This window comes from Eulemur rufifrons, chromosome 29 (genome assembly GCF_041146395.1).
Source record: "Eulemur rufifrons isolate Redbay chromosome 29, OSU_ERuf_1, whole genome shotgun sequence".
In the NCBI taxonomy this organism is placed as follows: domain Eukaryota; kingdom Metazoa; phylum Chordata; class Mammalia; order Primates; family Lemuridae; genus Eulemur; species Eulemur rufifrons.
The window spans coordinates 53,418,595-53,439,668 of NC_091011.1; the positions used below are offsets into that span (position 1 = coordinate 53,418,595).

Genomic DNA, 21,074 nt, shown 5'->3' on the forward strand with positions numbered 1-21,074 from the left:
TCTCACAAATCATTGCAAATGTAAATTTTAGAACTCAGCTGAAGAAATATCATTGCTAGTGGACAGCTTATTACCAAATACACAATCAATGCAAGGAAAGAATAGAATCAGTAATTCTCGCAGTAACAAAAATAGAGAAGACTTTTGGTTTGCTTCCTTTTTTACTTTCCTCTCTAATTCAAATGAGTTTTAAGAGTTATGATTTGAAACCCTGCCATTAGCTCCATCAGAAATATTAAATGTTAAATAAAATGATCCTTATTGACCATAAAATGAACACCATTTACTATCCCAAGATGATAAAAAATACTTTTATAATGAATAGTAGACAAATTGCCAAAAAAGCTATTTTATTTCAGTCTGTGGACAAGTTAATGTGCTACTGGAAAATGCATACATATTCTGACCTAATTAATTCCCAGGGCACCTGGTTTTGAAGAGTGCTCAGAAATGTCCCCTAACTTACTCCACTGTCACATAAATGTAGTAGCTCGACACATTCTGACAACAGGGTTTCCGGCTTGAATTAGTTACCTCCTCATCAAGACTTTTGTTGTCATGCTTTCCTGCACACATTCTACCTTGAGACATGTGCATATTTTTTTGTATGTAGTCAAAAGTTCATTCCTGTTTCTGAATTCTTAGGTCCCAAAAGAGAACACTTCCCTGTGATAATAATGTGCTTGTTCTAAGGACACTACCTCCGGGCACACTACCCCCATCATACAGTTTTATATTTCCCTCTTCGAGAGATGGATGAGAATAGTTTCAGGTACCTGACCTGGGCTAATGCAACTTAAAAATACATAAGAAGCATGTAAGCACCAAAGTTGTACAAAGGACAGAGTGGGGGAAATGATTGCTATGGTTATTTATATAGAATGTCCTTTTGGAAAGTGCGTAAAGAAAAGTAAGATATTGTAATTTATTCTAGACGTTTAATGTAGTGAATTGCTATTTTTCTTGTCTACAAAGGAAGAAAATGAATCATTTTCTTTAAATTTAAATTTTTTTCTTCAAGAGCCATTAGGATAGATTTTAGCATACCTGTGTAATAAAATGATCACTCTCCTCTTATCATGACATATTCTGTTCTTTAGAGTTAACTTATACATTATTGCTTGCAACATGCTAACGGCTGCTAAAAATCATTCAGCTAAGTAGATATTTAGCTAATAAATCCACTTAATGTATCTTGTCATCTTTAAAGTTTGTACAAATAAAAATAACCTTTGCTGTTGGACATGAATACTCAACCTGTCTCAGATTAACTAACATGTTGAAAACACTTCTTATATTAAATAAATGAAACCATTTTTTTTTTTAAATCTACAGGACAACACTTTTAAACTGGAGGACTCGCATTTTGAAAATGGCCGTGGGAAAAGTCCATATGACCCTAAACTGCTGACAGCATCTCTTTTAATAGGTGCGTAGTCAACAATCAAATAGTGAATTTTTTATAAATAATAACCAGGTTGCATGTTATTTTTTATCTACCAAAATTTTATATATTAATCACAATTTTAAAATAGATGAGTTGTGATATATTCAAATATTCTGAAGATCTTAAGAAGAAACACAAAATGCTGTTTTAGTTATTGCCCTATTTAGTCTGATTCTTTTTAATTAAAATGGTTTAATAGTATCTTAAAATGTCCTGCTGAATCATACATCCCCACTTGAGCTTAAATTTTTATTTTATAAGAAAATATTTTTGTTTCCATTTTATGAAAAAGGCGTTTAAATATGGAATTCTGACAAGTTATAATGAAAGAATGAGAATCAGTCTATCGTGTTAATAATAGTCAAAGATTTGTCACTTTCACAACATTTGGACAATTTCTTCAGCACAATCAATCTAAATGGTGGTACAACTGGCAGAGACTACTTTGTGTTATCTTGAAGGGACTCATCCTGATATCTTGTAAGATATGCTGCCTTAGAGAAGACATTCCATATCCACCTTTTATGACTTTAGGTCTTCTTTTTTATTAAAAAAAATATTTTATGTGACTTCTTCTAACCTTTTCTCTAATGATGTTCTTTTCTAGTTTTCTCCCTTCTTCTTTTCTTTCAACATTGCAGATGGGTGGGGAATGCTCAGTTATAGCTCAAAAGGATAGCTATAGGAAGATAGAAGTAGGTAGAAGTCGAAGAAAACTTTAGTCTATATTGAAAAATAAATAATTTTTTCCAAATCCTTTTAGCCACCTCTGTACTAAGGTTAAATAAACACACAAACAAAAAGGGATCAATCATGAAGCAATTTTTCTATTTTTTTCTTGCTTTCATTTCACTCTTTCTTTTTCTTTATTTTTTCTAACTTTTGAACATATCCATAATCTAAAACACACACACACACAAAATAAGATTCTGCTCCTGAATATATTTTTCTACACAATTATATAAAAATTATGTGCCTTTTTGTTTCTCTTTCTGTAAAGTAATTATATAATAGCACAACAGAGATAATGAAACTTCTTAAATGTAAAATTTCTAATTTCATTTTGAATAATACATCTAAAGTTTTAAAAAGTAAAATTAGGTTATTTGCTGATGTGTCTTAAGTTTCTAAAGTTTTGTATCTTTTTTCTTTTTATAAATTACTTTTTCCTACTCAAGAAAATAAACTCCAGTTATATTAACTACAGCATTAACCATGAAGATTTTTTCTTCTCAGTATTCTCTTGTGTTTACTTTATCAGTGTGTTTCACTGATCCTGTTCTGTTAAGAATAAAACCATTGTAGCATGAATTATCTCCTCGGTTGCTTTTCAAATGTAGACAATTTTACTCCATTTGATCCATTTATGCAGCTTTTTAACAAAAGTTTAAGACTTGAAGGAATGCAGCAAATATAATACACTTATAATTTTCCTATTCACAAATGGCCTAGTGATTATATGTGGATGACTTCCTCAAGAGTACATACTGAAATTTGAAAGTTGTCTTAAACAAAGGGGAGGAGTTGTACCTTGTTCGAACTTGCAGTCTATACTTATTTAAATTGCACACTGAAAAAGGGGATAGATATTCCTCAAAAAGCAGTATGTAAAAGTGTGCCTAAAGCAGCTTTAATTTGTGGTATGTTTCCCAGTAGGGATTTGGTTGATTATTTATTTTAATATTCTGCTGAGAAAGGATGATGACAAGTAGGTATTACATAGTTCATATGGTATTCAACCACACAAAGTCTGCAAAGAATATGAAACTCCATGGTCTTTGGTTTTATATTAGAATTTCTTTGAAAAAGCTATATAGGTTTCTGAAAAGGCAAAGAGAATGAGGAAAGTTTAGTGAGTCAAGGAGAGGATGTGTGGCTAAGAACAACAGGCATTTCAGAAAACAAGCTTTCAATGGAAGGCCAGACCTAACCTATCCAATAGGGCAAAATAATTGTAACTTTCAGAAGTATATAGTGCTTATTGACATGCCCAAATAAGTTAATTTCTGAATAAGTTGAATAGCAAGATACTGAAAAAGGAACAAGGACATACCAGACTTGGCAAAATCCCTCAAAGTACCTTCAACTCTGTTTTAATTCAACAACTGTAACTGCCTGTATTGAGTTTGTTTCCTTTATAACCATGCTATAAATTTTTCCTCTCACAGTACATTGAATTCCTCTTGTTGGGTTTTCTTGGCATTTTCTCTTATACTGCTATAAAAAGAATGCTCACTAGTTTCATGGAGCCTTTTAACATAAATATTTTCTACAGCACTTCCCAGACTCTTTTACATACAAGGATAACAGCTGTCTCTGAAATATACAGGTTGTACTTTGTATATCAGAAAATGGCCAGTGGAAAATCCTATCTTCCCCAAAAGATTTTGGATCCACTCTTCTCATTTTAGCACATAAGATAGAAATTTTAAGGTGGTTCCAGGCTGCTTTCTTCCTCAATACTGGGGAACAAAATTTCAGGTTTGGCTCAAACCATCTGTAAACTGGCCAGATGGATCTTGGCAGCAAATATTTTTTTATACCATCAATACCACTATGAAGTAGTTTCAACCAGCATTAAACTTTAAAGCCAGATGACAGCTTAAAAATTTAGTTTACAAAAACTACCAAGGTTTAGTATGACTTTTTTTCAAAATGCCCTGACTTTTTAAGCTGATGACTATAGAAAATATGAATTCTCTCCTGAGCAATACAAAGCTACTGAATTAAGTCCCCAAATCCTATAACATGACCTAAGTTTTTCAAATCACCACAGTAATTTTTCCCAATCTCCTTTAATAATGGTCATTGTGTCAATATGAAATTGCTCCAGTATTTCTTTTTAAAATATTTCTTATTTTATCCACCTGCAAATATTTTTAGGACTTTGTTTCAAACGTCTTTATTAAAGATAGCAGATACTCCCCTGATCAGAATAAATGCCAGGTGTGAGCACAGCATAAGAATAAAACCCAGTATTTTCTGCACTAATTAAATACCATCTCACATTTTCATGACATGAAAGGGAGAGTCAATTTTATTTTTTCATTGAAATCTTTTCCAGGCAATGTAGCGCGAATAATTCAGAAATATTTCATCACAAAGAGATATTATTGAGATCTATTTCAAAGGTCTGCAACTTTTAGGCAAGGTTTCTATCTTCAAGCTGAAATTCTGCCTTGCCTCAGAGAAGAGCATAATTTGATACTATAAAATGCTCTCATTTGGTATTAGAACAAGCAAGGTACTCCCTGAATTAATTAGATATAATTGAGAAAATTATTTGAAGTTCTTTGAGCCTCAATGTCCTTGAATATAAAATGATGTGGCCGTGCTAATTCTACTAGTTTGTTGTGAGAATTAAATAAAACAATGTAATAGCATGCTACTATGTTGAGTATTTGCATATTTCTGGAAAACATGTGAAGTAGACACAAACAAACAAAAACTGGTGTGTGGTTGCCTGCAGGGAGGAATCTTTGATACCTTATAAATTTCATGTTTTTAATTTTATATCATATGCGCATATTAACGGTTCAAATTGTTAGTTTTAAAAGATAAAAATAAGTAACAAAGTCAATTTATTATATTTATTGCTATAGAGAAAGTGATCAATAATTATAATAATGTAAAATTATTCCCACAGCCTTCCATTCCCCAGGAATGGATTTCATCCATGCTGTATGTGCTGTGTGTGTGTGTGTGTGTGTGTGTGTGAGAGTCAGAGAGAGAGAGAGAGAGAGAGACAGAAAGACATAAAATTTTTTTTTTCCTTCTGTTTCTAATTACTCTGCTTCCATTCTGTGAGTGGAATTTACTTAAGGTGTTAACAACATAATGGCTTGGTCTTTAGGTTTGTTTGATTTTTTGCTCACATCCATGTCACACTTTTCACCTGTGCTAGTAACACTGCAATTTTATCAGGAAATATTTTTTTCGCCTTCTGTTTCTCCTCATCACACCCTTCTTAGGAATTGTAATCCAATACATGAACTGATCTAAGCCACATTTTTACTTCATTTTGAGCTGTGAACAGAAAGTCTAAAGTACATATGAACTTTTGTTTTTAATATGTGCTTCTCAGGTAACTCAGCCTGGTGGAAACACAGTTCACAAAACTGTTTTTGTTCATCTCAGTAAAGAATGCTTTTCTCTGAGACAGTTAAGAAAGAATGGTAGTGTACTCAAACAGCAGCTTTTGTATTTGACAGTTTCTAGATGGTTAGTTACATCTGTCAGCACTAATTTATCTGAGTCCAATATATTATTTTTGAGACATCAAACTGCCCTTGTGGTATTTTTTGGTAGAGAGACTTAAGGATTTTTTGTACAGAGTATCCACAACCACTTTTTAATATATACAACAATTCCTTGAGTATATTATCCTACCATCAATTTAATAATATTGGACAAATGTCATATTTTCTTTCAATAGTGGCTTAGTATATGTAGAAAGCCCAAAAATATGTATCTCAACCATAATGTCATTTGAATCATTGCAGAATAACATTTACCTAATATACTACTTGAGATTTTCAAAAAGACCTATATCTAGGATCAGAAAATTATAGAATTAACACTATGCTCAAAAATTAACATATAATTTGATTACTTTATAAATGACCTAGAAACTACAAAAGAAGTTTGACAAGTAGGCTTTTGTTGTTGTTGTTGTTGTTAAATACATGTGCTCTCCAAAAATAAGCCAACTGAGGTATGGAAAATTTCTTATAATCAGATATCTTCAGATCATTTCAGACAGCCACAGAATGTAGCAAGTGTTTAATATGACAAAAATGTCTGAGTATATTAAATGACACATACTCTAGTGTGATATTATATGTCTGCTATATGATGAGAAATAAGCAATAATAGGATATTCCGCCACCTACATTTCTGGATAAAAACAACAAAGATGTCATACCTTATCTATAGCAATCATCTTTGATAAGACTCCCCGTAGAAATCTCAGCAGGAAATCTGATCTAAGGCCCGGTGCAATGAAATAGCTACTGACATCGAACATGGACAATATGAGAATGTGCTCTTCATGGCTACCTAATCATCTGGTGCCCTCCAGCTCAAGAAAATCACTCTGACTCTTGCCAAAAATAATATTCGTGTAGGAGGTAATTTCCTATAGCTGGAGGCAACTGGTGACTAAACAGTAAACTGTTTTTGTTTATAAGTCAGTTATTTAATTTGATTCTTTTACTTATAAATTGAGTCACTAGCTCTTCTCCTGAATAGTTTTTCCACTTTCTCTGAGTGACCTTCCTATCTATTGTGAAATGCAAAAGAAAATCATTCTTTCTGCCTTGCATTCATTTGTATTGATTTTTGTCTTTCTAGTATGAGAGTGGATAAAAAAAGTTATAATACAACCAGATGAACAAGAGAAACAAACACCTTTTATATTCAAGTAAAAGTTTTTATTTGTTGTTGGTTTTGTTATTTATACTCCCTCTTAAATAGTTTTTATAACAAATAGATTATGAATTTTACTTACCCTAAAGCATGCTAAATGACAAAAAGAATGATTAATTAATGATGTTCTTTATTAATATGTCTGAATAAACTTGTTGGCATGCGCTGTTTGACTATACTCTGATACTAAATTGTTCAGTTTCACCTTTTTCTTTTCTATTTTTATTTTTTTCTGATTTATATCACCCCATATGTGGTTCAGAGACAGTGAAGTTCAACTAATAATTTAACGCTATTGATTTTTAAGGGTAAAAAAGACAGGAGGCATCGTCTCACAGGTGTTCCAACATGAAAATGTTTGAAATTGGCATGACTGTTTTACGCTGCTTTCAAACACATTTTTAACTAACATTCTCTTATTCTCACAGAACAAGAAAAAAATCATTCGCCTGACATTTAAAATATATCACATCTACTTATTAATTTTTGTAAAAAGATAAAGTATTAACCTTAATAAAAACATTACAGTGCTTGAATATAGGTTAATATTAAGAAAACAAGAGGCATGGAAATGTTTCAAGGTAACTTTGAAAGTTACAGATAGCTTGTATTCATAGCATTTTTGCATTTCCAGAAAAGGGTTAATTCTTTTCCTTGTGGTTAGGTAAAATATTACTCCATTGTATTTTAGTGAGAGCAAGTCAGATTTGCACTTGATATTTAATTAAATGAAAAGAATACAAGGTGCTTTTGAATCCAAAAGATACCATACTGTGACAATTTAGGATAACATAGGAGAACTATTCATTTAGCTAGTAATTTGTATTCAATATATCATCTAATCATTATTTTTATTTATCTTGAGTTACAACAATCTGAAATAAATGATCACTTTTTTAACTCAATGTCCAAGATATCTACCTGTGGATGTTGAAAGCAATAACTTGTTGTTGCTCGGTGATTTTCTCCATGTAGCTCTTCTCCACTATACAAGAGGGTCTCCAAAGTCAAGTTCATTCAGACATGTTAGAGAGACACAGGTTATAACAAAGGAATTGCTTTGGGTTACACCACTGTGAATGTCTGTTTTACATTGTAAAGCCTTTATTTGCAAGGGAGAATAGAGGATGTGAACAAATGTTAATGCTATACAAGTGTTTAAGTTATAATTTATCTGTGCCCTCGTTACTTTCTGAATATTTTCCAAATCAATGAATGCAAAAACATTAACATATCCAAACAATCAACCAGATAATATTATGATTTACTGTAATTATCATGGCTTATTTGAAGAAAATTTGATCATTTTTATTTTGTTTTCAAATAATTCACTTAAGTAGGCAGGTAAATTATATGTTTTCTGGAAGAATTAACAAATGAGGCACTTTCTGTTTCAAAGAAACAGAAATTCAGTTTATTAAAGGATGGTATGGTTTAGTGTAAAAGGTTTGGGATTAAACAGGCCTGGGTTTGGACTTTCACCTTGACTTGCCATTAGCTGAGCAACCTTGGATTTCTTGAACTGTAAAATAGGGATAACATTATTTACGTCATGGGGTTGTTGACAGAGCTGAATGAGATAATTTGAAAGTGTCAAGCGAGTGCCTGACTGCCTGACAAGCACTGAGTGGAATTCAGTAAATATTAACTTCTCTTTTTCCTCCCTTTTGTCTTTTTCCTTCTATTCTTTACCATCTGGTTATGATTCCTCCATTATTAAACTTTGACCTAGAGTTAACTCAATTTAAATAGTAATGAGTCAAAAAGCAATGGAAGCTAGAATTGCAGTGATTATGACCTGGATTTATCAAAATTTCTTTTCCTTCAAACATATTTCTGTAATATCTGAGGCCATGTGGTAGGTTTATTTTTGGACTGCATCATAGCTTATACCAAAGAAGAACACTTTTCCCAATAGATATATTAAAAAATAAAAAGCAAGCTATTGCAAATAAAATATCAGTCCTTCCTAAATAATAGCAAAATCTGATTAAGTCAGATCCCACTGAAAAAGGCGTGTATGGGAGATTTAACTAATACTAAAATAAAAGCTATAGGCAAGATTTTACAATTATACCTTACCCTGCTAAATGAGGATATTAGAACCATAGTAGCTTTACACCCATGAAAGCAAATGATACAATAAATGTAGTTTGCATTTTGTAATTTTGTCATTGGTCATAGTGGAAAAGAATAAAATTTCATGTTTTAGCAATGTTAACTGAATCAGACTTCACAAATTATCTAAGTTAATGCTAAATGAGTAGTCACATATTTAATCAGTGATTATAAAATACTCCCCTCAATAAAAACGTAGGATGAAACATAAGTAGCTTTGGATAATGATGCAGAGAGCATTTCTGCTTTCTCTTTAGCATGGTCAAAACATCAAACTTGTATTTTGTTTGTATTGTTTTTCTTGCCTTAATTGAATTAAAGCATGTATATGTGGTTATATTTTGTCACAACACAGATGGAGAATTATACTCTGGAACCGCAGCTGATTTTATGGGGCGAGACTTCGCCATCTTCCGAACTCTTGGACACCACCACCCAATCAGGACAGAGCAGCACGATTCCAGGTGGCTCAATGGTAGGTGGCATGTGTAAGAACCCAGGCTTGTGACATGTATAACTGTATTAAGTCATTGAAGAACTTTTATAGTACATGTATTATTACTTGAAATTTAGTGTGCTGTTAAGCTAATGATGGTGACTTCATGATTGTGGGCGTGAGAAAGTTGGGCAAAAAGAGAAAAGACAGATTAAAAATTCAGGAAAATATTTATTTTGTGCCAAAACTGAAGTTTCTCAGTAGTTAGCTATGGAAAGAAAGAGATCTGGGCTGGAGCTACGGAAGGGAGGCAATGGAAAAAGATAAGATGACTTACCAACTCTGTCTTTTTACAAGGACACCACAGTAAATCTCACAGTGTGGTACTTTCTTCATCCACATATCTCTCATTATTGCCTTGAGATCATCATCATATAAACTATTGAATATCAGAAAAAAATTGCAGTGCTAATAACATTATAGTAATAGTATTTTCAAAATTTCAAAGGGCTTTTATATAATATCATTATTTCATTTGAGTTACCTTTAATTTTCCTAAAACCCCCTCTCCCATTTTATAGGTGAGGAAATTAAGGCCAGTATCCTATGTAACCCAACAGTAGAAGATTTAGAACAGGAACCCAGTTTTCTGAACTTTAGTCATTGGCTCAAGTACTTGATCAAGTATATGCTTTTTATTATTATTATTACTCTCTATTTTCTTTTTAGTATATACATAATATATACATAATAGCAGAAAATGTATAAAATGTATATGCTTAAAGTAAATAAATATTTTCATTCATATTTTTAAATAATCCTTAGAAATCCTTCTATCTAGAGTTTGATTTTTTTCCTTTGGTTATTCGTTTACACATTCACCAAAGATTTTTATAATGTTCCCTGCTATATTTATAATGGTTATTTTTAATTATTACTTAATTGTCTATATTTATATCTGCCTTAAATCTTGTAAAATAAAGTTACCCAATCCCTAATTTCCTCTCCATGAACTTTTTCCTGGTTTCATATGACTGATTAATAAGAATGAAGCTTATGGTTTACAGTTCACTTATGTTCTTGGTAAGATGATTGATTATCTCACTCTTTGAACTTCTGCCACACTTGTTTTTCCTGCCTTACTTCTCAGAAACCCAAAATTCATTCCATTATTTCTGTACTTCATTGGATTGTTGGAGAAAAATCACAAGGCTGCCTCTAGACTTCACTGAAATTTCAAGAGAGCATGAGTTGTGTGACAATATTTCTTCTGATCTATCCTACACTTCAAAGCTGCCCATTCAAAACATAAAACATATCTCAAATTACCTCAGTCAGCATCTCTTCCCTCCTGTGACAGGATTTCTGATTGTCCTATTATTTTTCATGTAATAGTGACAAAAGCATGCCTCCTACTTCCTCGTTTGACCCTTCTGCCTTTGTTCTTAATTGCATTGCTATTCTGTCATAAATACCCAATCTAGATTTTGTTTGCTGTCTTTATCTCTTTTCTAGCACTAATTTTTTCCCCTGACCTGAAATCTTGCTCACCTATCCCATGCAAAACCTTCTCTCTTAATCATGGTTTGCCACAAAGTCTCAGTCTATATGTCAAAGTTCATAACCTGGTTGGTTAGGACTTGTTTCCTCAACATGTTTCACTCCTTTTAGTCACTTTCAACTTGACTTTCCTCCAGTAATCTTTTTCCAGGAAACTCTTCCTCCACAGATCATTAATGACTTCTGATAGCTTTTATCAGTCTCCACTTAGACAAGCTCTCCTGAAGTATTTGTCACTAACTAGCTTATTCTCTTTAAATTAGTCACTTCTCTTAGCTTCCCTTATTTCTTACTCTACCATGTTTCCTTTAAACGTGGCATCATTTCTCCATGATTATTTTAAATGAAGATTGTGCCTGAGATCATTTATGAGTGACCTACAAACACTGTGGTCATCAAAGGGGATTGGCCATATAGTCAAATATCCCCCGCCACTGGGGATAGAGGAGGTCTCATGGTACCTGTCTGAACATCTGAGAAAGTAGAAGCCTCATCAAGAAAAAGAAAAGATGCTGAGGTGAAGAGAGGGATGTGTGTAAAATTTGAAAAGCCCAGGGGGCAATTTTGGAATCTCCACTGTCAATTATTAAGTCTAGAATATGTGCGGAGTCAAAATTAGTAGAAGAGAGCCTCTTTTAACATTGCTATCTGTTCTATTCTCAAACTGAAATATTTGTGTGGGAGGGAAATATTTGTGTGTTTGTTTTTAATTCAGCAAGAAGGAGACTTTGATCTACCAGGATCCCTAAAGGGCATACAGGCTTTCACTGTCCATGAGAAACAAAATCTCATTAGAAGATGGAATAACATAAAGGAGAGTATAGTATCCATTTCAGTTTTACTGTCTCAGAGAAAAAAAGTCGTCAAGTTAAAGCTGCCTTTATGCTGCACACTCACATGTTGACAGCTGAGGCTGAAGAATTTACACTGTGGGAAAACACAGTCATTGTCCACAGCTCTGTACTTCATCTCTGAAAATGTGTAGTTCATTTGAGAATTCGGTTATCAGTCTCTCAGCACTAAACGTGAGAACTGATTTTTCCAAATTAGCACAAAGGTTACATCTGACAGGGTGCAGAAACCAGAACTGCTGCAAGATGGAGGATACAGACATGTTTGAGACAGAACCAAGGGCCTGTGAATCACAAGCCTCGTGAAATTAAATACCATTACTGAATAAAATTGGAAACATAATGTTTACACACTCGTGCATAAAATAAATTAGTTTTGAGGCATCAGCAGAGACTACACAATCATCTGTATTCCGCAAGTAAAACATAGCCTTACAAGGTATTTTTTTCAGGGGTCTATGAACTATTAAAATTAATTTTGGCATAGGGCTTATTTTTCTGAAAACAATTCAACTCTTTTGGAAGAATCAATTTGCCTATTATAGATGACCTTTAATTTTTGTTCCTGCTAAAGAAAAGAAAAAAAAACAAAAACAGAAACAGTTGTCTAAATTGGATCCTGAAATATCTAGATTTTTTTAAAACGGAGTTTCACTACTTTCATAATTACTAAATTTACATTTATATAATAGTGCCAATAAAAGTTTAAATTCAGTTTTAACAGGAAATATTAGGAATGAATAACACTTTTAGATGAAGAAACTTCAGAGAAATGAAATCTATTGATTTTTTAAAGTATTAATATGTAATAGGTTTCTAAAAAACCCTCATCATTGATAATAAACTCTAATTTAAAGTTTCTAGAGGTTAGAGCAACTTTTGATTTCAGGAAATGTATTGGTATGGGTTTGACATGATGTAGCAAAATTCACTGCTTTTTCTTGTGCTACATAAATTCTTTCAATGTTATGTGGTTTTAAAATTCAATTCCAATTTCAACTTACCAAGAATGTGGAAATACAGTAAAATCGTCCTGTTGGATATTCTTAGTAAAGAAACAAGTTTATACTGCTGTTATAGTAATGATTTCTTAACATTTAGCATGAAAATACTATTACCCAGTTATTGTGTATATTAGCCATTCATTAGAGCAGATGGCTGGCTGGCCAGCAGTAGTTTTCTATTTGATGGAGACTGTTCTCCAAAACTGTTTATGTCTTGGATTCATATCAGGATGATATTCAATTGGAGGGCAGACTATAGTCTATAGCATGAGGCAAAGTTTTATCTTGACTTTGGCCCTTACATTTAATAGATTATATTTGTGAAAAGAATAACCATGATAACATAAAGAAAAAAAAAAAAGCACTGAGCAAGTACTTGGCATGTAGTAAGCACTTAATAATGTTAATTATCTCTGTATCCTTTTTTCCACTTCCACTGGGTGGAGCATGCTTAGGAAACTTGGTCAGACTCATTCTGTGAGTGATTATATTTGAGTCAGGGTGAAAGGGCAGCCAGAGTCGGGTCTAATATACGAAACCACATGGATCCTTGAGAGAGCCAAGACCCCGCGAACACAAACAGACCTAATTACAGTGACCGGAGTGTGAGGCCTTCCCACTCATTTCAGGAAGACCTGTTTTCTTTTAGTGAAATTTCCTAAAAGGATCGTGCCTGTAGATAGACTAACCCACTTTCCTTTTTCTGTAATTGAAATGGTATGCAAGTCATCATTCCACTTCCTCTCACTTGTAACATTCATACCATGATGGCCTGCCCTTCTTGGAATCAGCATAGCTTCCTCTGTGGTCATGTACTAGGATGTTTCATGTTCTCCTAAGATTCAAATTTCTCCACAAGATGCATTTGTAGAAAAAATAGAACCAAGAAATATGACTGCAAATAAACTATGAGTGCACAGCTTAGCAGTGCATGGTACCAGATACCCAATCTCAAATCACTTATACAACCTTTTTAATGTACTATTTCAATCCTGCCATCTTTAGAGACAAAAATTGTCTGAGTGTCCAATTGGGGTTTTCCTTAATAAGTAAAATGAGCTATCTGCAAAAGTTTTGCATAATGTCAGACTTCTTATGATGCCATTTTGCAATATTTCTTTGGCTGAAATAAGTTAGTAATATTTTGCTGACTTTAGAGAAAAAGCCCTTTATGAGCTTTATTTTATGATCATTTGAGCAGATGAATATTATAGAAGCTGAGTGATGATTCTGTTAAAACAACAGCAGCAACAGCAAAGGTCCTTTTAGTTTTTGTAACCTAAGAAGGAACAAGAATACGGTATATTTTTTAACTTTTGAATTATATATTCTATGAGTTACCACTGTATCCATTAGTTAGCAATCCTGGGTTATCAATATGTAGAGTCACAGAAATAAAAAATGGTAATATTTATGGTCATTTTTCCTGAAACTTGAATATGTAATAATTTAAAATAGTTATTCATATTTATACCAAAACACAACCTGGTAATATTTTATTTTCTCATGCATCTATTACCTAGAAAAATTTTTATCCTAACAAAAAGTGTACATCCATTAGCCGAGTAATGTTTCCAAAAATAAATGCATGGTGAAACTATCTACTTTCTAAGTAATGATAAATTTTAAAAATCACTAAATATATTTTTTTTGCTAAAGAACTAAAAGTCACCAAAATATACTTTCATTTGATGTCATTTTCTAAGGACCTACTTTCTATGTCACATTTTATCTAAGAAACATTACCACTTTTAACCAGTTTTGTTTGAAATTACTAGTGAGGAAAAATGAATAAAGTTCTGAAATAAAAATCAATTCATTAGTGGCAATATGCTTAGAAACTTATTTTATTTTTTTTCAGGCTTCTAAGAAAATGTACCTGAATAAAATTGTTAGGATTTGTTATTTTAATGTTTTTTAATGATGTGATAAAAAGTGAAGTTCTCAAATGTGGCATATTAGCAACAAATTTAGAATTACTTATTTCAGAATTAACAGTTGCATAAGAATAGAAAAGTAACATTTAAGAGCATCATTATTACATTTTGTTAAGGTAATCCCACTTTTTGAGTGAAAGTTGATCAAAGCTTACAGAATGAGATGATATCTTGGACAGTTCTGTACATTAAAAGCAGCTTCCTTTTTCCTCTTGTTTTTACATTTTTCTCTTGTCTCACCATCAGTTTAATGAATACAGAGCCTGTCTATACCAATTTCCTCTTCTAGAGTCACTACATTCAGAGCTCTGTGGGCCTCAAAAGGGATTTACTGCTGACTGGGTAATCTGGGTTCCTGTGTGCAGTGACATCAAGCAAGAGATTTACCCAGAGAAGTGGATGCCATGACAATGCGTGTAACCATGGTGTGACCGGCTTCCCTGACATGGCTCTCAAAAGCTTTCCCTCTGTGAAAACAGAAGCCTGTTTGCAAATTAATTAGTTTCTGGCGGCAGCTTGATTGTTGACCCAGAGTTTGTAGAGTGGAAAAACAATCAGATTAGTGTGCTCAGGGTAAAAGACCAGTGTGCACTTGCGTGTGGCTTGCTCAACTATTGAAGCTATGAATGGAGTGAAACAAATTCTATTCTGAGAAGCCTAGGCAGAGGTTAAGTGTGATGAGCCTAGAGCTCCCCAACAGCAGGAGCTGGGGAATTAAAGGATTTTAGCCAGATAAAGCTGAATGACGGGAAGCAATGCCATTGAATTTTAATGACATGGATAGTTTTGACCAAAAAGAAAAAAAAAAAGCCACTTGTTACATTCTAATCACTCTGAGTGGAAGGAATACGTTTACAATATTATTAAATATTCAATGTAAGTTTGACAAAAATACCTTCAGTGTGGAAGATATTAATTATAATGTCTCAAAAGGTAATATATCTAAATTTTTTCAAAGTTATAAAGTAACCTTTCTTTCCATGATGATAAAATGTTTGTTTGTATATTTACTCCACTATTATATAACATGTAATCCTCAGATGCCCTGTGAAATTAATCCTGAGTCAGAGAGAAATGTTGACTCATGAAAACTTATATTCTGCTATTTATTTTTATAAATATCAAATTAGATAATTTTTTCTAGAAATCATGTCTGCAGGCTTAGGACAAAGAATTCTGGGTGCAGTTTTTGATCATTAAAACTTGTTTTAATAAAAAAGAGTTATTGGTTATGCCTAACTTTATAAGATTGCCTAACACTTGAAGTCATATATACTTTTTTAGATACAACTGGTAGATGTCTCCCTAAATGCAGCACTGATTGCTATCACCGAACTTTCCCATTCAAAAATCATTATGTCTCTCAACTTACAAGTGAATTGAATCCAGATTTTGCTGCCTGTCAAGTCCTTTATCATCTAATCCTACTTGACCTCTCCAATATTAAACTTTACCATGCTCAAATCAAATAGAATTGGTGTCCTCAAATTTGCTATCTTTTCAATTTAACCTTACCATTCTCACAATGGCTTTTAAATGTTTCCACCTTTGAACCCCAAGAACACATAGATGGATGTTTGTAGTTATCTCAAGGCCTAACACCCTGCCTCATACTCTAGGATGTATGAAATAAGATACTCTTTAATGAATCTCTTTGCAAACTCAGGAGTTACATTTTTTTCAGTTTGTATCCCAGGTCCCCCATTTATTACTTACGTGACTTTGGAAGCAATTTATGTTTGCCACACAGTTAAAAGAGGGTTAATACTAATATCTCATGCTGTTTTTCTGAGGATCCAGGAGGCAGTCCTTGTATAGTAATCAGAACAGTGGCTAATAAAATGGTAAATGCTTATGTAACTATGGGTGTTGCTGCTGTTGTCATTTGTACACCCCTATATCCAGAGTACCTAATGCATGTTTGGTAAATTAATACAATGAACAAGTCTGAAGTTTGTGCGTGCCTTTCTTCATCTGTTCTCAAGCTATTTTGTTTTGTTTTGTTTGATTGATAACTATCATTATATGGGGAACTTAGTACATTAGGAATATATAAAATATTTAGCTTTAGTATTAAAATAGTAAATTAAAACATTGGGTTTAGCAAACTTAGCAGATGAAACAATGAAGTGATGAACAATAACCAAGGCTAAATTTCAAAACAATGTGTTTTGTAAGTGTTAATTTAGCTTTGGTGAGTATGATACTTTCCACTTAAAGAAACTGTTAGGTTAATTATTAAAGTTTTTGCAATACAATGGTTCAGAAGATGTTGGCTACATTTATGACTCTAGGACACTTCTCTTGCTATATCACAATGTAACTTTTACATTTTTTCATGAAGAGTCATCAATCTATAATCTTTGGGGTGGTAGTTGAGGGCATGGAGTCTCTGGAGTCCTGCTGCCTGCCTGTCTTGGGCACTAGCTGAGCAACTGTAGACAGCTGGTGTAAGCTGTCTGTGATTAACTTCTTTTCAAATGGAAATAATTATAGTTTCTCTCTCATTTGGTTGTTACGAGAATTTGGAAGAGTGACTACTGCTACTAGTATAAAAAAAAAAACTCAATTGATGTTACCTGGTTTCATAATATTATTAAGAATTTCAAAGAATAGGACAAGAAAAATACCTAAATATATCAAGGCACTAAAAACGTAATAAAATGCACAATCTCACTAAACTGAGCAGCCACATACTTCTAGGAAAGCAATGAAAATGGCTTAAGGAAAACAAGACCAGATGAAGTGATAGTGATCTATGCCCTTTCCTTAGAATGAGTCTTCTATACATGCAGGATTTCTTGCCTAATGATGTCTGCTCATTCTGATGAAAATAAATCTACTACTCCTTTGCTTCCATAAAACGAAAAAGTATTTTTCGAAGCTTAGTGGCATACTTCTTGCTAAGTGGCTTACAAATCACAAAAAGGCATTAAAAATGTTCTAAGCCTAATTATATCATCCAAATACAAATTACAAAATACTATCTATGTAAAAGGTTTAAAATGTTTTCCTGATACTATTTATAAGGAGGATTGATTGAAGTATGTTTAGATATCCTTAAAAGGACCATTTCAAGGTAGAAGTGATGGCTCACAATGTGACTTAAGAAACTAGACAAGAGAAAAGCAAAGCCCCTTCACCCCTGCCCCTGCTTTTCACACAGTGTTCTCAGCAATGTGTTGATTTTCTAGGCCACATTTGTATCATCACATTTTGCATTTTAAACTGTATGCCATTATACAGTTGATACTGTTACTATTTTTAAAATGTTGATTCAAAGATAAAGTTATCCATTTGAAAATTAATTATAATTTATTGTAAGTAATTTTATAATTAGATGTAATTTTTTTCATTAGAAGTGTAGTTTTTATTACTTTGCCTGATTATTTGTTAAATTACAGCAATTTTTGGATTAATACAGGCTAATAACATATAATACCTATCAAAATATGTTTCTTCAATGTTTATAAATTTGTCTATATTCATGTAAGTCCTAATAATCTATTTTGCTCATTTTAATTACTGATTTAAAAAAATACCACAGCTTCAATATCACAGAGTTTTCCAATTTATATCTTTTTTTTTTTTTTTTTTTGAGACACAGTCTCACTTTTTTGCCCAGGCTAGAGTGAGTGCCGTGGCGTCAGCCTAGCTCACAGCAACCTCAAACTCCTGAGCTCAAGCGATCCTCCTGTCTCAGCCTCCCAAGTAGCTGGGACTACAGGCATGCGCCACCATGCCCGGCTAATTTTTTCTATATATATTTTAGTTGGCCATATAATTTCTTTCTATTTTTAGTAGAGACGGGGTCTCACTCTTGCTCAGGCTGGTCTCGAACTCCTGACCTCGAGCGATCCACCCGCCTCGGCCTCCCAGAGTGCTAGGATTACAGGCGTGAGCCACCGCGCCCGGCCCAATTTATATCTTTATAAAAGTCTTAGCAAGAAATATGTATGGCAAAATAGTGACAACAGATTTAGTTTTTCCTTTGAGATCTACACAGTGTTTCCAGCATATCATACACTAAAATTTAAATTACACAGTTGTGTTTTTGGGTTATACATTGTGTTATGACCCATTATAGTTTAGTGAATTTTAATCTTACTGATCCTAAAAGTTAAATAATTCCAAGGCTGATACCAAACTGATGACTGCCACTTAATTTCTTAATTGCTATAGAATCACTGTTTGTTATCAAATGTGTTTTCTAAACATATAAGAACAAATGACAAAATTATACCCATGTTTAGGAGAAGGAGAAAATCTTATAACTCAAACAAAAAGACATGAATTTGGAAGATAGAAAATGGAATACATGTATTGCCGCAAAACCGTACTCATTTTTAGATCAATTAAAAGGAAATCTAGTACTGAAAATTCAAACTATAGAATATTATATAGGGCTAGGATTAATCGACAAGATACTGGGCATTATGTGTTTGCAGTAATCATATTAAATATTTTGATTGAAGAGAAATTATCAAAGTAGTGAGATAGTGCTGTCTGCCATAAAAAGGCTATACCGATTGACCTCCCTATTGTATTATTCCTCTTTATTTCTTTTTAAAAATACAAGAGAGAAAAATTACATTTTTCATAGATCATATCAAAGTAAATACAGCCGACTCTGATCAAACAATCATTGCACAAATAATAAAATTGTAACATAAATGTCTTTGAGATACCTTGAGATAATTGTGTTAATGAATCATAAAGTCTGAAATTTTCTTTCCTAATTGAATCTGCTTTTATTTCCTTCCTTGTTAATTTTTAACTAATTCCTGAATGAGTGCAATTTGTAGAAGACATTTGGAGAGATTGGCTGGAGCTAGAAATATGGCAGCAAGAAATAGAAGCAACAATTTTACACTGTTGGCAGGCCCACTTTAGAAGGTGTGTTGTACAGATGTCATCTGGTAGTGATAACAGCAGCTAGCACTAGAGAAGAAAGTAGTCACCTCGTGGAGATTTGCAAGCTCTATCAAATTTATTGTTGTTTTTGTTCATTTTGTCATCTTGATTTTATACAAATCTGCTGCAACTTTATTTATCATTACAGCCTGTAAACTACTCGTGAATTCCTAAACCATTTGTCCTCAAAAGGATCATAGCTCATAAGCAAAAGATGTTACTAGTACATTAGTAAGGAATACTTTGATGGTAATAGCAAAATAAAACTTCCTTTGATAATTCTTTAGTGAAACTGTGCAAGCTGAGTCAGTCATTGCTATTCTGATTGACTACTTAGAACTGTTAAATGCTCTCTAGCATTGGAAAACATAGGTTATCACAAAAAGGAAAAAAAAAAGTTTTTGTAGAAAGCACTCAAGCTGTTTGGAAGGAACCTGCAAAGAAAGATGAAAGGGAAGGAGGAATAAGGGGAGAAAAGAAAAGAATAATTCCTAATGCTTAATAATAACTTCCTGATTAGATTTTTGTCATCATCACTCAATTATAATAAACAACATGTATCATCATAATAGAATTAATAATATTACAACTGAAACAAACGTCCACAAATTACACTATAAAGTCTCCTACCTAAAGGTTTAACTCTCAAATTTGTAATGTCAATTACATGTGACACATATTCAAGGGTTTTTTTTTTTTAACAGATCAAGAGCATTGTAAGATGTTGGAAAATATATTAATTTCTGATAATACTCAGATTGCCATTTTATATCTGACTATATGGTTGTCAGCAAAAACAATTAAGGTACTGTGTAATAGGATATGATGGAGGCAAAATAGTTACATTATTAATGGGAAGTTAAGATTAGATATTTTTGGCAGAGATGAAAGTGTTCATTTCAATTAATGTTTATCAATTTGTATCTTTTCTTATTTTGTTCTTTTAATGAGTATTTTTCTTTCCCCAAATCTAGTCTCTTCTTATCTCATCCAGTAGTGTTTCTCTTTATCTGTCAAAAATTTGTTTATAAACCACCCCAGTTATTTACATCAAATTTCATTCTGTCTTCCTTTCCCTACTGCTCTTTTCTAAGCACTTCCATGTCAGCAATAATAGCACAGTGAATGAACTGCTACATTTGCTAGCTACCGCCATATTGCTCTGGGCAACTTCCCTTTTCTACATGAAAGGAGCATCCATTAAGAACCCATAAAAAAAGAAACAGAACTGAGTAAGACCTCTATACTCCAAGATAATATTTATAATACTTTTTATCTCATTCAAAATCCTAGAGGTCTTAGCACATCTATGGGACCACATGCATATATTTCTGAGATGTCATTATATCTCAAAATCATTGTTTAACTCATAAAATAAGG

General features: G+C 32.8%; 1 protein-coding gene across 1 annotated transcript in view; it reads left to right on the top strand.

The window, feature by feature from the left end:
• The window catches only part of SEMA3A (semaphorin 3A), a 205,498-nt gene that overhangs the window by 115,922 nt on the left and 68,502 nt on the right, over positions 1-21,074 (top strand). Inside the window, exons 5-6 of the mRNA XM_069461990.1 lie at positions 1,336-1,429; positions 9,348-9,467. Coding sequence (XP_069318091.1) covers positions 1,336-1,429; positions 9,348-9,467 — 214 coding nt within the window. The remainder of the gene's footprint in view (positions 1-1,335; positions 1,430-9,347; positions 9,468-21,074) is intronic.